Here is an 18,290-nt window from a genome sequence, read left to right on the forward strand (position 1 = left end):
GCAGACACACTTGCAAAGACGTTTATAACACTTCAAAAGGTCATGGAAAAGTCCATTGAAATTCATGGAAGCAATGAATACAAGCTCCCTCATATGAGGAAGGATGCATCAATTCCTGACTGTAATGTGTATAACGTCGAGTGCGATGCTTCTCGCTACGAGAGCGCATTAACTCATTTGCATGAACGTCTAGGCGACGAAGCTCACATGGAAGCAATGGTGAATTCTCTCGACTAAGTAGTCACCACCACCATAAAAAAATACAATAATTTTTTTGTTGTCTATATGCTGTTTTGGAGTTGCATACAAAAACAAAGATATTTCAATCTGATGCAGTATACTTTAATCAAATGGAAAAGATGGTGACAACCTTTTAGGATCAGAGTAGTACATCTTTTGATCAGCATGGCGCTTCCTGAATAGGTTTGGCAGTACTTTGGAAATTCGGCGGTCGGAAACCAAATATCCGGATATTTCCAGGTCGGACACTAATAATTATCATGAACACTATTTCGGATAGAAGTACCTCGATATTGTGAATATCACAGTTTTTGCTCAAGACACGAATGACTGATTTTGGGGCCTAGTGCGTATTGCTGCGTATGACAACGTGTGGTCACCTATGACGAATACGCGAGAAGGCATGAAAACGATTAAGGTCGACAAGTTCTCATTCAAGGACAGAGTAATGACAGAGTCCGACCTGAAAGACAAGGACTTTTGACGTCATCCTGGGTTTACCTTGGTCCGCGAAGTACAATCTTGTGATCGATTGGCGCAAGCGAGAAATCACTTCGATCGAAGAAAAATTGAAACCTGACGGAGTCGACTGGATGGATGGTCAAGGTTTGTGAAGTCCAACACAAACACATCAACGACCAGCAGACATCGAGACTCTTCTCGTGAGTTCAAGGACGTCTTTCGGAAGGAACTACTGGATGAACTGCCACCAGAACGAGCGGTTCAGTTTGACATCACGGTGTAGCCAGATACATAGCCACAGCATCGTGCACCATTTCGACTGGCGAAGGTGGGGCAAGAATCGTTGGACAAGTTTGTCAACAAGCTCAAAGACATAGGATGGGTTAAGTTGTCAACGAGCGATTGGGTGTCAAACATCTTTGGAGTGCCAAAGAAGGATGATAACGGTAAAATGCCATCTCGTCACGTGTGGTTGAAGACAGCAACCGCGAACACTCCAATTCGATGGGTGCTCGACTACCGGCATGTCAACTCCCAGTCCGAAATCCCCAAGATACCTTTACCCAACATTGAGGACATCTTCAACAAGATGCATGGATGCAAGATATTCTCGAATCTTGATCTTGCATCAAAGGCTTGTGCTCGAAAGTACACGACATTCCGAACGCACAAGGAACTCTTGCAATGGTGCGTTGCGCCGATGGGCATGGCGGGTATGCCGAGGATATGGTCGCGTCTGATGCGATCATTGTTTGACAAGTTTCCAGTCGTTCTTGTCTACCTGCATGGCATTTGTGCCTACTCAAAGACTATGGACGAACACGTCGAACATGTGCGAGTTGTCCTGGAAGTCTTGTGCAAAGAGAAGCTGTATGCGCGACTCGACAAGTGCGTGTTTGCAGTCGATAACGTGAACTTCCTGGGGCACACCATCTCCGGTGATGGATTACAAGTCGATTTGAGCAAGGTTCGAGCGATCGAACAGTGGGCAGCGCCTACTACTGATTTCCCCCTGACTTTGGAACAGGCCAAAAAATGTATTTTTGACAGTATATAAGGAATCACAGTTATAAGCTTTCACTCAAGGTTGGCTGGACCGACGGTTCGCTGTCAAGAATGCCAGTCCGGTTCCAGCAGTTTGAGATGGTTGCTTGCGAAACTGAGCGCCAAGCCTCCTTAGCCCAGGCCATTGCCTTCGCCTTGAACGAAGTGATTTCCCCGGCGTCTTGAGGCTGCAGGTGCGTCGTCGTATTTAGTGGCAGCATCTTGAGCTGGACATCGGTTAACACGGTGGCTGCAACCAGGGTATGCGGCGGGGCATTGTCGACAAGGAGCAAAACGTTTCGGTCCTGCGCGGCGGTGGTTTCAGGGTTTCGGGGTTTAAACCCCGAAACCCTCGACGTCAAGAACGAGTTGAAGATTATTCCGGTCATCCACCCCTTTTTGCTCGCGTGGCAATCAAAGTCCAGGTCGCTGCCGGTACGTCTGTTAAAGCGTCTTGGCTACACTGCTGTCCCGATGAATAGGGGGTCGACTACGTCCGAGCCATCGGCATACGACTTCAAGGGACGCCGAGACAGCCTCACCGTGCTGCACCTTGCTGGTAAGGTCATGCTTTCGCTGAAACGTGAACAGCCATCCTTTTGAAAACGATATGCGACGAGCTTGAGGGATGGCGAGGGGACTTTGCAGAGCACAGTGGCTTGCTTGCGAATGAGGTCGCCAGTGAGGCAGACTCCAAGCTCTTTGCACCGTAGCACCCATTCCACGAGCCTGAACTCAACGGCAGGCAGAGCAACGTAGCTGTCAATGGAGCGCGTTTTGATATCAGCACGCTGGCATTGTGTCTAATATCTCGCGATGGCGCGTCCGACGGTCTGCTTTGATGGCGTAGAGCACAGATTGAACGTCATCTTAGCCCAAAGTGCCAGCTCAGAATACGTTAAACTCGGTTGTTCTCTCAATCCTTAACATGCAAGGCGTGTTTGTCTTCCAACGCCATGCGCGGCTTCATCTTTGAATTGACAGTAGCCACATCGATTTCATGCATGCATTTAAATATTTGCAAGAACTTTGACATTTTATACTATTCATTTCCACAAATTATTGAAATTTAGCCGTTCTAAAGTCAGGGGGAAATCAGTAATCGCGAGGAGCTCTTAAGTTTCCTTGGATAGCAGAGTACTACCACAAGTTCATTGCGAACTACAAGTTGATACTACCAATCAGTGAGCTCGCGAAGGACAAGGTTCCATGGGAATGGACGGAATAACACAACCAGGCGTTTTTGGTTACCAAGGCTGCGTTGCAACAAGCTCCAGTGTTGCAGTTACCGGACTTTGACCAGCCATTTATGATCACGACGGACGCCTCGGGCTATTGTTGTGGAGCGGTGTTATCACAACTGGATGCGAACGAAGAAGACCGACCGGTCGCATTTTTGTCGAAGAAGCTAAGTGACACCGAGTGTAATTGGCCATCGCATGATAAATGATTGTATGCGATCAAGTTGGCACTAACCAAGTGGAGACACTACGTCTATGGGTCACACTTTGATGTCTTCACGGCCAACGCGACTACCAATGGTTTTTGAAGACTCCAGTTTTAACAGCTAAGTTAACACGCTGGTTAGATTTCTTCAGCAGTTTTGACTTTACGTTGCACTACCGTCCTGGCAAAACAAACGTTGTTGCGGATGCATTATCGCGTCCACCGCGCAATATCATGCAAGCGAATACCTGCGCTGCGCACGCTACGTGTTACGACCGCTATCGTTGTGCTACCAATGGAGCGATCGAGGGAATGACATCAAGTGCTTGAACATTCGCACTTTGGAATTGATAATAAACTTGGCTTCTCGGGGGGAGGAGGTCGATGCGCCGAATGTCGAAGTCGAAGTTCTGCATCAACTCGTCATCAACCACGCGGAGGAGTTTTCGTGTTCATCGATCAAGATGGATGATAACTTGAAGCAACGCTTCGTGCGAGCAAACGCCAAGACGAAGGAGTTCGAGAACGAAGACAAGTTCGAGAAGAAAGATGGACTCTTTTTCGTGAAGTCGAAGGATCAAGTGTGGAAGTTGTGCGTTCCAAACGACGACTACCTCAAGGGCGAAATTATTTCGCAGAGTCATGACACAAGCACCACGGCTCATCCTGGCGTACGGCGAACGCATTTGCACATTGCGCAATGGTATTGTTGGAGCGGTCTTGAAGAAGACTTGAAGCTCTATGTCGCGGTGTGTGAAACTTGTGCGCAATTCAAGTCAAGCAGCGCGAAGGCGAATGGAAGAATGATACCGATCGAATCACCTTCGCAATGTTGGCACACAGTTTCCATGGACTGGATCACGGGTTTACCGGTCTCGAACGGAAGAGATACGATCATGACGTGCGTTGACAAAACGTCAAAGCGTCCTGCGATAACGTCGAACGTCGATGCACCCCAAGCAGCGAAGGAGTTCTTCGATGCAGTCGTGCGACATCATGGTTTGCCAGCAGTAGTCATCAGCGACCGAGATTCCAACTTCACGAGTGAATTTTGGGAAGCGTTGATGTAGATCATGGGCGTCAAGCATTGCATGACGACGGCGGGTCGAGCGCAAGTTATGGAAGGACCGAACGACAAAATCGGAGCCTCGAAGATGCTTTGAGATGTCAGGTCTCATACTTGGGTCACGACTGGTCAGAACATCTTGGAACCATCGAATATGCACATCAAGGCCTAGTTCAAGCGTCAACGGGGTTCACACCATTTGAAGTCGATACGGCAAGAAAGTTACACAACCCAGCACTGAACGAGATCGAGGCACTGAACGAGTATGCGAAGAACTTGGGGGAACATTGCAAGGAACTCGTGCGTATGGCGCTTGACAACCTCGAGAAGCACAAGCTTGACAGAAGAACTACTACGACAAGACGCGATCGTTGGTAGAATTCAAGGAAGGCGATTATGTGATGCTGGAAACATTTCTTTGACGCATGCGCAAGTCAAAAACAAGAAAGAAATGCGAAGCTCGTGCCACGATTCATTTGGTCGTTCAAGATACGGGAAGTTGTGAACGCCAATGCGATGCGGTAAAGTAGCCATTGAACATGAGCAGGCTTCACGATGTCTTCAATATGGATTGCTTGAAGCATCATGTCTAAAACCCAGAGCGTTTACAAGGAATTCCAATACCGAAGGCGACTCCTATCGACTCATATCGTTCTCGACGACGCAGAAAATGAACTGCACAATCGTTTGGGCGCTGTTAAACAACGACAGTACAATCGGAAGAAGCAGTGCTTGGTCAAGTGGCATGGTTTGCCGAACACGAAGCAACTTGAGAGTGCGCAGCACCAAACATGTTTCCCATTTCAAACGATTGCTTGAAGACCTCCGTTCAAGAATCAAAACTGCCAAGTCGAGAACCGTGGGAGAATGTAACGATGGCAAGGTTGCCGACCAAGAATACAGCTTGTCGCATCGTTACTAAAACGATGGCAAGGCTGTCGAACAAGCCAAACATTGTCGCACCATTAATGGTCAAGACTGTGGAAGAAGTCCTAGAGAAAACTGATTACTTGATGTAGTTTAGTACAATATACATTTTCCTAGTTAGTAGTTTAAGATGACATCCTAATCATTTTCCAATTTACTCTGTGAAGCTCGCTACCACTACACTCGACCTATGTCGGGGTTTTCTTTCGGAGACAATTCAAACTCCCACACCCTACCGAGGGTTCGAGGTAGCTTGATCTCCTAACTTGCCACACATCATGCCGTTATTCCCCTGCATGATATGTGCATGATGTCCGTCCATCAGTCGTTTCACACATGAGGCGGCGTGGGAAGCATTCATCTCAGCAATAGTGCGTCAGTGCGCGGCATCCTTGAGAGCTCATTTGTGCTTGGAGACTTCGGCTTTGATGATTTCAGTCCTTGGATTCGATGAAATTTGAGAGCTCGGCATCTTTAGCAGCTCGAGCTTCCCCACCCCTCGATGGCCTGTTTGAAGCTGAAACATTTGTTGCACGAGGTTTTGTTTCTCACTGTGAACCTGCACTAGCTTGCTTGCTACGGAGCTGGTCGGTGTTGGTCGTCAAGTTCATAATGTGTTTTGGTCGCCTCTTCATAATTTACTGGTCAATCAACATACACTTAACGTAACTATCGTAGTCCACGCTGATCACTAATAATACATTAATCGATATCCCAGTGCTTCAAGGCACACGTCTCATGTCGCCATGCCGCAACAATGCCCCAGTCAAGAATGCCAATTTAACAGCACATGGGCATACAATTTGAAACCTGATAATAATTGTTGTGTGAGAGGCTTCAATACACATTGCAGGTCGAACGTGATATATATTTGCGGTTACGGTAGTCACAGATATATAATGTGTTACTTGACTCTGACGACATCGACGAATTCAATATTGATTCCGAGTGGGAATTCTATAAGTGGTCGCACAGGGTAATTACCAACTAACGTTAGCGTTAGTGGCAGTACGGCACTTGAAGGCGTGTTGTTCACGCATTTGCCCCCAATTGCTTTTCGCCTGTGGATCGAGGCGACGAACGTTACTGTATTGTTCCTGCAATACGCTACGCATGGAAGATTTGGTTCACCCTAGCAAAAGCCTTCTTGTTAACGTTAGTTAAATAACCCTGCTCATCGCCCAAACATACAGTATCTTTTTGCAAGCACACAAGTTGCAAATGAGACGAATACTAGCACCAGCAACCGTCATAGCTCGTTGCACCGACACTTTAGAGTATAATCATGGAGAGTATTGATTAACCAAGCATCCACCCAACCCACAATGTCGGGGCAATACGACAACCCACCTTGCGAGAAGTGAGGGCGATGCAGCTACCAGGTAACGTTATCTACGTACAAACTTTTGTAACATTCTTCCTCAAAAGCCGCCACGTCCCTCAACCAACCTCGGACACACACCGACTAAATACTCGACCAGGGGTGTTTAGGCCAACTACACGAATCGCTTCACAGATTTGTGTGAAGGGATACTCATCGACAAATGTAGTTATCGCTAGCTTTTCACCGTGTGTATCTTCTACCGGTATTGCAATATTCCTTTCATAAGTACGCAATTGCTTGCCCTACTGTTAATGCCATTTTATGGTACACTTTATCGGTTTATACAGGTTTGAGGGGAAATTACTTTACCACAAATAAACCGTAAACCTGTAATATCCGATATTCATATCAATGCTCAAATATTACTTCGAAGTAGATTATAAATATTTTACATGTTATGCAGTGAAAATTGACTATCATTCCCACTATATTACCCGGATATCTTTTAGGGTATTCTGAATTAGTGCTGCATTAACCAGAAAAAGCAAGGTGAAATAGGCAATTTTGTATGCTGCGCAAGGTGAACCACCTTGCGAATTCCATAAATAATTCTGAAATTGTATAGTTTCAATTAAATATAGCTTCAAGTTTGTATTGATGATTTTTATTTTTCATGTGTCTGTCTCTTTTTGGAATTCCTCCAATTTTGTCCAATCAGATGCGGTGAAATCACGAAAATCGCTGCATAGATTCATCACGCCCTGTTGCGATATATTCCTGTGATGGCGGTTGATGCAAGGAGCCTTGAGATAATTGTAGGCTGTGTATGAGAGCAAGATCATGTGATGTGGTATTCAGGACTCGGTCAATTCTAACAGGTCTCGTTTCACCACTTGCCAACTAACCCAATGAAATTGGTCGTCCCTCATTCCACCATCCAACCCGTGTCGGTGCCGCACACCTCCCTGCCGGTGTGATCGCGTGGTTGCGCGGGCGGTGGCGCAAGACATCTTGGTGGCACCCATCGCAAGTGCTGAAGTGGGGCGGCTTTAGCACTTTGCGTTTGCGATGGGTGCTACCAAGACCTCTTGCGCCACCGCGTTGGCCCGCCAGAGCCACCACGACATTGCAATCCAACCGAGCGCACAACACAATGATAGCTGTAAGGGGAGAACTACATTGGACATAGTCGGAGTGCACTCATCAGTGCACAAGTCTCTGGAACAGCATCACACAAAGCACAAAGCACAAAGCTCTACTCCAGAGTACAAAATTCAAAGTTCAAAATTGTAACCTCTTCTGTCAGTGTTATAGCCAATCGTGTGTAAGAAACAAGGTGTGATGGACTCTGATTGGATATTAAAAAGGAGCAAGGTGGCTCACATTACATTGTAACAAGTCATTCTCACATCGTTGGTATGCCCAAAAATCCAAAAATCCCTATTTGAAAGTGTACTACCACTACATGGCATTGAGGCAAACAATTCCGGACAGAGTTTGTAGAATAAATCGTACTAACGTTAGCACTTCGACGTATATGCAGGCATGTAACATGCCACACCCTTAGTGTAGCTAGCTGTTGTAGCTACACGGCATAGTCAACTTTGAACCCGAAAGGCCAACCGCGGCGGGTACGTTCCCAACGAAGACGCGCACTCGAACCTGTACATGTTTATCCTTCCGTCCATGCTTGCGAGAAAGGGGTTTGTCATGTCTGTCTGTGCCAGCGACGCCATGGTAGTTCAGTACACCCAGCGGAAACCCATGGCCACGCGAGGCGATTTGCGTGGTCAGGACGATAGCTACGATCGTGTCGCAGCTACTTGTGGGCATTTGCCTCAATAGCCGCGAATACGGCGGCGAGTTTTCGTTTTCACTGCCCATGAACGTCATCTACGCGTTCTTGTGTGTGCCGTGTATCCTGGTGTGCGCTGCGACAGTGTTTGGCATCCACGAGTACAAGACGGAGCGCGTGCCGTTTTTAAAGTACATGGACGGTCTGTGGTCGTTGGTTCAGAAGCAAGCGATGTGGCAGATCATGGCGTTCCGATTTCTCAGCAACGTGTTCCAAGGATTCAGCTCCACCGCCATCCCGTCCATGTCGTCCGCCTGGGTCAAGCTATGGCCCATCGTGGACTCGATGACCACCGCCATGGGCTCGCTCATCTTTGCCGCCATCATGTCTCTGGTTGGCAAGTACGGGCTCCATTGGAACTGGCGGTGGACCATCGCTGTGTCCACGCTTTGTCTCATATTTCTCGATTCCCTCGTGTACATGCTCACAATCTGGGACGTGTGCCGCAACCAGTGGTTCTTTCACGGGCGTCGTCTTGGGGTGCTGTTCAAATGGTGCAACCCCTTTATGTTTTATGGTAAGAAGTGACTGACAAGTGTACTGTACATTGTAACGTTTCTGTAATGCATTCAAGGATCATTTGACGACGTTAACGTTACAGTAGTGGTTCCTTGCTCTTTCAAACTGCAATTTAAAACTGACAACAGTTCCGCAAAACAACTGTAGTACTAGTATGTCATAGTCAAATGCAGTGTTTACCAAACAACACATTCCAGCTAGGGGCTTAGTGCACTTCAGCGGTTAGCGATAGCTTACCACTGGTGATGCAACTTAACCCCGGGAATATCAACACAAGAGGTCCGGGAATTTCGAGGTTACAGGTCTACTGATTCTTTGATCAGAGGCGATTTTCGTGAGCAAGAGGTACTGTACTGGTACTGTACTTTCCAGACCACGACCAAGGAGTATGTAGAATAATTCCCTCATTAATATAGTTACACTATGTTGTTTTGACCCGAAATACTGTTTTCAATGAGTACAGTACTACAGTAGTAACGTTACTCTAACTTACTGTAATTGAGCTCACATCTCCTGAGTGAGACCGCACGTCGCATTGGCAACCAAATAATGCTATTTCATGCTAACGTTTCTCTAGTCTTGTAACGTCTATGTACTGTTCAAGATCATATTTAGCCGGCTTTTGGTTGGCGAGGATTGCCAATTGTCAGTGTGATGGCCACTTGGCGACCCTTCAAAGGTACCTTGAGTCGGTTTGGTGCACCATATCATGTTCTGCTTCGTCGTATTATTGTGGTTTTGAATAAAAATATACGAATACGTCTGTTTTCTTTTGAAAACCAAACGTTTACAAGCTCTCATACAAATGATCAATCGAAATCATCCACAGCTCTTACAGTATCTGTAGTTCACTGGTAGTAATATTCTGGATCGATCTTACGGAACAATTCCTCGAGTAACCAGTAAAACAGTACCACTGTATATTCTCTCAGAAGTTGGTGTTTACTAGTACTCTGGAGTAGTATATGGGATTTAGTAGACTCTGACCTCACCTCTTACTAAGGGTTTAAGTGCGTCACCCCGGGGATTTAGCATTATATGTACTGACCGGGGGAAGGACGGAGTCCCAGGTTACAGGGCTATGGGCTCGAAAAGTGTATCCGGATGGTATAATTCCCTCATTGAAACAGTACTTCGGGTCAAAATAACAATGAAACTGTTTCATTCGAGGCATTGCTCGGATCTTACAGTAAGCTTGGTCCATTGATTGGTTTCGTGTCTCACGATTCTCCCTCGTTTGGAAGTGTCGGGCGGAACACTCCGATGTCATTCGTAATGCGTAAAGTACCCCCAACTAGTCAATTAAAGGGCACGTTCACCCCGTCTCATCTGATCTCAGCCAATCGCAATTCACCAAGTGAAATGTATTGGATGACTAATGGATAATATCCAAGCATGTGGCTTATAGGGATAATCATTTTCCTCTACTTGACGTCCGCCGCAGGCATATCCGCGACAGTCCAACTGGCAGCTAGATACACGAGTTTTTCCGCTGGGCAAGTATATATGCGACATGTCTCCGTTAGGTAAGCATTCGCAAAATACCGGTATCGTAGCTCTGTCCATTCGCAATTGATCTTACTGTCGCTACACCTACTGTACCTACCGTATACCCCCACTTCAGTACTAGTACCTATGATTTCTCCGGTTGGACCGGTTTGGAACGTATCGGCCAATGACGAACATTTTCATGGTTCCTAGTTGCCTCTAATTGGACAGAAATACAATGACCTTTCGTTAAATCATTTCATCCAATGAAATATAACCCATGTTATCGATTACTACTTCTGAAGTAATACGTAGTACACCCTGAATAGTTTTCAAGGTACTGCTTGGAGCTGTACCAGTTTTCTCATCAGATTTCACTGACATTTTCATAGGTACTGAAGCGGGGACTATACGGTAGCTTCGAATCATATACTGGTAGTTACTGATATACTCCGAGTTAGGAGTACATATTTCATGGCTACAGAGTCAACAGCACTAACTTTATGCGGTATGTACTTATTAATAGTAAGTTACAGCAGCTACACACAAGCTATTCTTACAACCTGCACTGGCAAGCATCTGCACTGTCGAGGCGTCAATTATCTCCACGAACCAAAGCGGTGGCATTTTTGTGTAAGGTGTTTCATGCAATCTCCGCCCAGCTTGTCGTACTTTTGAAGTCTCGTAACTCATCGCACGAGTGTGTGATGAGGCTGCAAAAACATGCATTCTCAAGGTCGTGAGGAGCTTTATTAGTTTATGCAGGACCCATCGTTGTATCGCTTGTCCATTTTGCTAGACGAATTTTTCAATTCTGTAATTTTCCTATGTAAATGTAAATTCCGCCCAGGTGTTTGACTTGAATAATGTACTGTATGACAGATTTGACCATCGAAATTCTCAGAACCTCTTAATAGTAATATTTATAAAGTGTACAAGGTATTTAATTTAGAAGTCATTGCAGTTATGAGATTAAATGAGTTGTTAAAGCATGCAGATATTAAATGTTAAGGGTACTATTTACCTGAGTACCTAATTTTATCCAATCAACTTCGTTTGATGATTGTGATTGGCTGCCAACTGGGCGGAAATTACATGGTGGGCGGAAATTACATGAATCACCTTAGGGTATTATCTTTTAATATCAATATGAAGGAATGTTGGGGGATATAACACGTTTCTGAGGGATAATTGCATGCGTTAGTCTCGTTGAGGAAACGACAAAAAATATACTGGTGTTCTTGCCGAAAGTCAAAACACCGCATCGAACTTCAGAGGGACGCTTTCGGGATCGTGTGGGCGAGGCAATGGCGGTGGCAATGAATTTGGGGGCAAGTGAGTACATTCACTCATGCAAGCTCGTATAGCCGACGGTAAGGTAACAAGGTAGTACTACGTAGTAGTAGTAGTTAGTTAGGGTGCAGTTGTGGGGGGACACATTGTATTACAGTATGGTATCATTTTTCCAAAGCTACTCTAGCCCATCTAGGTAGTAGGATAGATGTGAGGTACTATTAATAGTATACATTTTCAAATGTGGTCATAACGTTAGCAGACTATAAATGTGCCGAAGAAGTCGAGCGTTGATCCGGCGGGGTATAGATTTACTAAGCCGCAGTTTATAAACAAGAGGGATCTTTGGGGCTGATAGGACGACGAATCGACAAATTGAACTCCACTGAGGTTACATTTTCTCACAATTGGACCTCCTCCACACTAATTCGATGTTGAATTAGTCGTCAAGAGGATTTGATTGGCCACTTGATTCATGTTCTGGGTTTGGATTGGTCATCGATTGTCTGCCGATTTGGTGCTGATCGGTCTTGAGGGGGCCACAAGAACAGCATCGAGGGCAATCGTCTGTGTCGAGTGTGATACCACATTTGCTAGGATCCGGCACACATTGATGCCTGGGTGTAGGATTAGCCCCGAAATTCCGAAGGTTCTACTCATACCGCATAGTGCTGTTGACTCTGTTGTCATGAAGTTTACCTACTTCTAGTAAATACTTCGAAGTACATTTTACGAAGCTATTTCACATGACTACTGGTAACAGTAAGTGTAAGCTTATGTTACAGAAATTTCAACAAGCTGTATCACAAAGAGCTGTAATGCATGGAACTTCGATATTCTGAGAACGAGGCGGGATGCACTATGCGAACGGAGACATGTCGCATCTGTACTTTGGCAACGGAAAAACTCTAGATACACATAACCCATCAGAATACGACACACAAACCACTTGGTAATTTGTTGTAAGCTGCCGACTCTGTGAGGTTGCAGCACTACCTACGATGTCAGCGTCCGCCCCTCCAAAGAAACCCGGCATTTACCTGCTGGGACAAGAATATGAGAGCTCGTTGTCGTTGAGCAGTACCCATGTGATTGGTGTTCAGGAAGAGTACGTGGTGCTGGAAGAAGGAGCGTTGGTGCCTGGAGGGGCCATCAGCCTGGTCAGTTCTGAAGCGATGGCGTTGTTCGCCCAGTATGGGGCCATAGGAATCCTCTATGGCACCCTGCCAGGCCTTGGCTACCCCCTCTTCCAAGTGTACTTAAACCTCGAAGGGTACCAAGTCGCGGCCTTCAACATCCTCGTCAACATTGCGTGGTCCTTCAAGATCTTCATGGGGGGGTTGAGTGATTGCGTCGCCATCTACGGCTACCGTCGCAAGCCATGGATGATTCTAGGCTGGCTGGTTTGTCTGGCGGGATTGATCTACCTCGTGTGTCTGTCTCCTGGTAAGCCGTACTGCGAAGCCCGCGACGATGACAACAACTGCCGCAGCCTCATCAACCCCAACACGGAAGCCACGTCCATCCGGATCACACTAGGCACTGTTGTCGCGACCTTTGGGTACGTTACGTCCGCCTGTGCGTCCGACGCCCTTGTTGTGCAGTACGCCCAACGCGAGCCCGTCCACAGCCGAGGCCGCATCCAGACAGCCATTTACACCGCGCGCACGATAGGCCAAGTGGTCAGTAGTGTCTTGGTCGGCCTTCTTCTCAACGGCACCGTGTACGGCGGCAAGTTTGACTTCAACGTGTCTGTGAATGTGCTGTTTGCGATTTTGTGTGTGCCCGCGGCGTCGGCGCTGTGCACTGCGGCGTGGGTCGTCGTCGAGCGCAAGACGGAAAGTGTGCCGTTTCACAAGTGGGCCGACCAGTTCTGGAAACTCTCGCAGAAACAAGCCGTGTGGCAAATCCTGGCTTTCCGGTTCCTCAGCAGCCTCTTCCAGAACTTTGAGTCCACCGCGGGCAAACCCATGGCGCTGTATTGGGCCAAGGTGCAGCCGTTCACGGACGCCCTCACCCACGCCATTGGCTATGTGCTGTTTTCTGCAGTTCTTGCGTTCGTGGGGCGATATGGCCTCAACTGGAACTGGCGGTGGACCATCGCCATCACCACCGTCGTGCTTATTGCCATTGATAGCACCGTCTACTTTTTGACCATCTGGGACATCGTGCGCAACCCGTGGTTTTACACGGGCGTGACCCTCACCGACGAGATCCCCACCGGCGTCCGGTTCATCGTGTCTGCGTTCGTCGCGACAGAATTGGCCGACCTCGGCAATGAAGGCGCCGTCTACGGAATGGTCACGACTGTCAACAACCTCGCGATCCCCGTCTCATCCGTGCTCTACAAGTATGTCGATAGCCACCTGGACTTCAACAACACGGCGTTCGCGACTGAAAGCGTCGGGTCGGACGCGGACAAAGCCCGCGTCCGGTGGGCAGTCTCGTACTCGTATTTTATCTCGTACGCAATGAAAATGCTGTCCCTGGTGTGGCTGTTCATGCTGCCCCCCCAAAAAGCCCATGTCCAGCGTTTGAAGCGACAAGGGATGGTGAGCCCGCTGGCTGGGCGGTTAACGTGGGCGTTGTTCCTCGGTCTGCTCGCGTTTTCGATCGTGGGCAACGTCGCGTCGCTGTTCAAGGACACCTCATGGTGGCACATTGCGGGCGGCAACGGCGTCCGGCCGACGCCATCGCCCACCTCCTCGTCTGTAGTACCATAATCCAACCAACTGCGAAAATATAAAGGTCGGTTCTGTTGTCATGTGAACCGCGCCTTGGACTCTCCAGATACATTACGTTAACGTTAAGTCTTACTGTAACTTACCCTTGGCCCCCAGTTTAACCCCGTTGAGGAATATCGTCCATCCAAGCCAGCTGCGGCACCATAACTGTACTACCGGTAACTTACAGTTAGTGCGATTATGATGATGTTATGTAACTGAACACATACTACTAACGTTAACATGAGAAGTGTATGACGCCCTTGCATACCAGTACAGTATGCTGCGCATTTTCGAAGCACAAAGTAGAAAGGAATTGCATGTACAGTACAGTACTAGTAAGTTACCAGTAGTGGAAGTATGTAGAAGCACGACGGGTAGATAGCACCAACCAAGGCTATCATTGGGTTCGAGGTTTACGCTCCCACCCGAACAATAACGAACACCAATATATATTACTGTTAGGCGATGACAGACGTATACAAATGTACTCGGAGTACGATTAATACTTCAAATATGGTACAGGCGATGATAGACGTATACGTAGTACGTTTAATACTTCAAGTACTGTACTACGTAGCACTACTACTCTAGTATATATCATTCATATTATTTTGTCATATTCCTTGGTTTGGACAAAAATATACAGTACTCCGGAGTCACATACTATTAGTAGTAGTAGTACTTCACAAAAATAGGCAATTTTGTATGCAGCGCAAGGTGGACCGACCAACTTGCGAATTCCATTAATATTTCTATAGTTTCAATTAAATATATCTTCAAGTTTGTATTGTTTATTTTTATTCTTCATGTGTCTGTCTATTTTTGGAATTCGCAAGGCAGTGTTATAGCCAATCGTGTGTAAGAAACAAGGTGTGATGGACTCTGATTGGATAATAAAGGGAGCAAGACGGCGGCTCACCGTTAACATAAGTCACCGTTAACTCAAAAAGCCTGAATGAATACGGCTTCGCCGTATTCAGGTCGAGGATATCCGAGGCAGTCTGGTCCTGGAGGCGCTCCATCATAGACGACACATTGAGACGCATGGTACACAGGAGATGAATGAGATGAATTATGAGTAAAGGAATGGTTAGAAGGCACTCTTGAGGATGTTGAGCTGCCGTTGTGATTGACGCGAAAAATTTACAGCCAACGAGAATTTGAGTCCAAGGGTGATGGAAATATACCTCTATATTTACGTATTTGATCAGTAACTTCATATTTGACAAGTAGATGAGTAAATTACGAGGTTTCTTGATCACTGCTGTAGTTGTCAATCCTTCAGCCAAAGAGTCAGTAAATAATTTTATCGTATATATATCGTCAGTTAAGGCACAAAATGCGAAATATCTCGATATGATTCCAATATATTGCACTATTTGAGCAAACACTGTGTAATTGGTCCAGAGGCCTACTGTACGTACTATTTTAAATATTAGTATTAAAATACTAATATTTCGATTAACATACACAACTGCGAGAAACGTTCCATCCCAGTCTACCAAACGACATGCACTCCCACATATGGCCATCCATCGCGCTCAACATACACATGTGTCTGTAAATTCTGGCTTGCACCCCTTGCCGCCTGCGATTCGGTGGCACCTCGTGGACGGGAAGATCGACATCAAGTTGGTGACCACGGAGAACACAAGAAACGACAAGAACAGACAGATGCAGAGGACGCCGGCCAATGGACTCTTGACGCCGTACTTTTTCAGGCGCTGGAGGTGGGCTTTCTGTGGCGGCAGCAGCACCAGCCATGCCAGGGACAGGATCTTCATGCCATAGGCAATCCAAAACGTATACGTGACGTGCCACCGCACCTCGGTCGTGTCGGTCTTGATGTCGTTTAGCGTGACCTTGAAGTACGCGTTGATCCACTTGTACAGCACCCCCGCGACGGGACTCGCGAGGTTGTTGACAGTCGTTACGAGGCCATACACCGTGCCTTCGTTGCCCAAGTCGGCGATTTCCACGGCACAAAAGATGGACACGATGAACCGGACGCCACTGGGGATGTTGTCGGCCAAGACGACGCCGGTGAAGAACCACTGGTTGCGGCACACGTCCCAGATTGTGAGCATGTACACGAGGGAATCGAGAAATATGAGACAAAGCGTGGACACAGCGATGGTCCACCGCCAGTTCCAATGGAGCCCGTACTTGCCAACCAGAGACATGATGGCGGCAAAGATGAGCGAGCCCACGGCGGTGGTCATCGAGTCCACGATGGGCCATAGCTTGACCCAGGCGGACGACATGGACGGGATGGCGGTGGAGCTGAATCCTTGGAACACGTTGCTGAGAAATCGGAACGCCATGATCTGCCACATCGCTTGCTTCTGAACCAACGACCACAGACCGTCCATGTACTTTAAAAACGGCACGCGCTCCGTCTTGTACTCGTGGATGCCAAACACTGTCGCAGCGCACACCAGGATACACGGCACACACAAGAACGCGTAGATGACGTTCATGGGCAGTGAAAACGAAAACTCGCCGCCGTATTCGCGGCTATTGAGGCAAATGCCCACGAGTAGCTGCGATACAATCGTAGCTATCGTCCTGACCACGTAAATAGCCGTTTGGATGCGGCCGCGCGTGGCCATGGGTTCCCGCTGGGCGTACTGAACTACCATGGCGTCGCTGGCACAGGCAGACATGACGTACCCCATACTCGCAAGCATGGACGGAAGGATAAACATGTACAGGTTCGAGTGCGCGTCTTCGTTGGGAACGTACCCGCCGCGGTTGGCCTTTCGATTGAGGCACTTGTTCATGGCGTCTGCGTCGTTCACTTGGGGGTCGCAGTAGGGTCGGCCAAACGGGTTCAAAGCCATAAACAGGCAATTCGCAAAGCAAATGGTCCACCCGATAAGCATCCACGGCTTGCGGCGGTACCCCCCGATGGGCACACAGTCCGATGCCATCCCAAAGAATATCTTGAACGACCACGCCAAGTTGACGAGGATGCTGTACGAACTCACTTGGTACCCTTCTAGTTGCAAGTAGACGGCGTAGACAGGGTAAGCCAGCTGGGGCAGCATGCCATAGATGATTCCGATGGCTGCGTACTGCGAATACAACGCGAACGCTTCCTTGGACCACAAGTTTAACGCGCCACCGGGGACCAGCGCACCTTCTTCGAGGATGGTGCTGCTGCCGACGGCGGCCGCAAAGTCTTCTTTGAGGATCATCGAGTCGCTCACGGAACTGCTGGTGTCCATTTGTAATGCGTACGGCACGTCGCCGTAGCTTCGGCGTCCGTCCATTGTGGTGGCCGTCGAACGACGTTCGGCAAAGTAGTTGGGCGGGTGGGGGGTGGTGGTCGGCAGCGACGTTGGACACGACGGATTGTACAGCACCAACCCAGGAGGCTTTGCTACGTTCATGTCCCTTCGGGGACCTGTGGAGCGGCGGGCGTCCATCGTGGATGGGGACGCGTGATGGTCCTTGCACGGCGTCGACATGGAGTGTGAAGTCGACGAATGCGCTCGAAGAAGGTGATGGATGCAACTGGGGGGACATGACACCTTGATCAGCTGGGGACAAACATACCTCACCAGGACGGCCTAGTGGATGATGCGTAACATTTACACTGAACTACTAGTACTACTGTAGTACTACTGTAGTATTTGAAAACAAGGTGAAATTATCCGGGCAGTCGTGACCTTTGCGGACTGCACATACTGCGTAGTACTTACTACTTACAAGTCCTGTAGAATGCTAATATCGTGAGTCTAATACAGTACGTACTAACGTTAACGTTAGTATTAATACTAGTAGTTTATCAAAACGTACCGGTGAGTTATTATCTCGCCAAGATCGTCATGCCACGGGAGACGATGTCATTGTCACATGAAAAGAACGGAGAATTCAAGCAACATGAGCATACTC

The 18,290-nt window shown here is 47.6% G+C and overlaps 4 protein-coding genes across 4 annotated transcripts; 3 read left to right on the plus strand and 1 right to left on the minus strand.

Moving 5' to 3' along the window:
• Positions 1-7,417: 7,417 nt before the first annotated feature.
• Positions 7,418-8,354, plus strand: H257_13321 (hypothetical protein; the record flags this gene model as incomplete). The annotated part of the gene is made up of 2 exons (XM_009840801.1): positions 7,418-7,480; positions 8,127-8,354. The coding sequence occupies 2 exons, from the start codon at positions 7,418-7,420 to the stop codon at positions 8,352-8,354; spliced, it is 291 nt and encodes a 96-aa protein (XP_009839103.1).
• Positions 8,355-8,391: 37 nt separating this feature from the next.
• On the plus strand, positions 8,392-8,892 carry H257_13322 (hypothetical protein; the record flags this gene model as incomplete). Its single annotated transcript, XM_009840802.1, has 1 exon — positions 8,392-8,892. One exon carries the CDS (start codon positions 8,392-8,394, stop codon positions 8,890-8,892), a length of 501 nt encoding a protein of 166 aa, XP_009839104.1.
• A 3,773-nt stretch (positions 8,893-12,665) lies between these two features.
• H257_13323 (hypothetical protein) lies at positions 12,666-14,387 on the plus strand (the record flags this gene model as incomplete). Its single annotated transcript, XM_009840803.1, has 1 exon — positions 12,666-14,387. One exon carries the CDS (start codon positions 12,666-12,668, stop codon positions 14,385-14,387), a length of 1,722 nt encoding a protein of 573 aa, XP_009839105.1.
• A 1,426-nt stretch (positions 14,388-15,813) lies between these two features.
• Positions 15,814-17,591, minus strand: H257_13324 (hypothetical protein; the record flags this gene model as incomplete). The annotated part of the gene is made up of 1 exon (XM_009840804.1): positions 15,814-17,591. A coding segment is annotated over one exon (1,660 nt), but the record flags the coding sequence as incomplete, so codon positions are not given.
• Positions 17,592-18,290: the final 699 nt, after the last annotated feature.

The sequence above is a fragment of the Aphanomyces astaci genome (genome assembly GCF_000520075.1).
Source record: "Aphanomyces astaci strain APO3 unplaced genomic scaffold supercont1.47, whole genome shotgun sequence".
Taxonomy (NCBI): Eukaryota; Oomycota; class Saprolegniomycetes; order Saprolegniales; family Verrucalvaceae; genus Aphanomyces; species Aphanomyces astaci.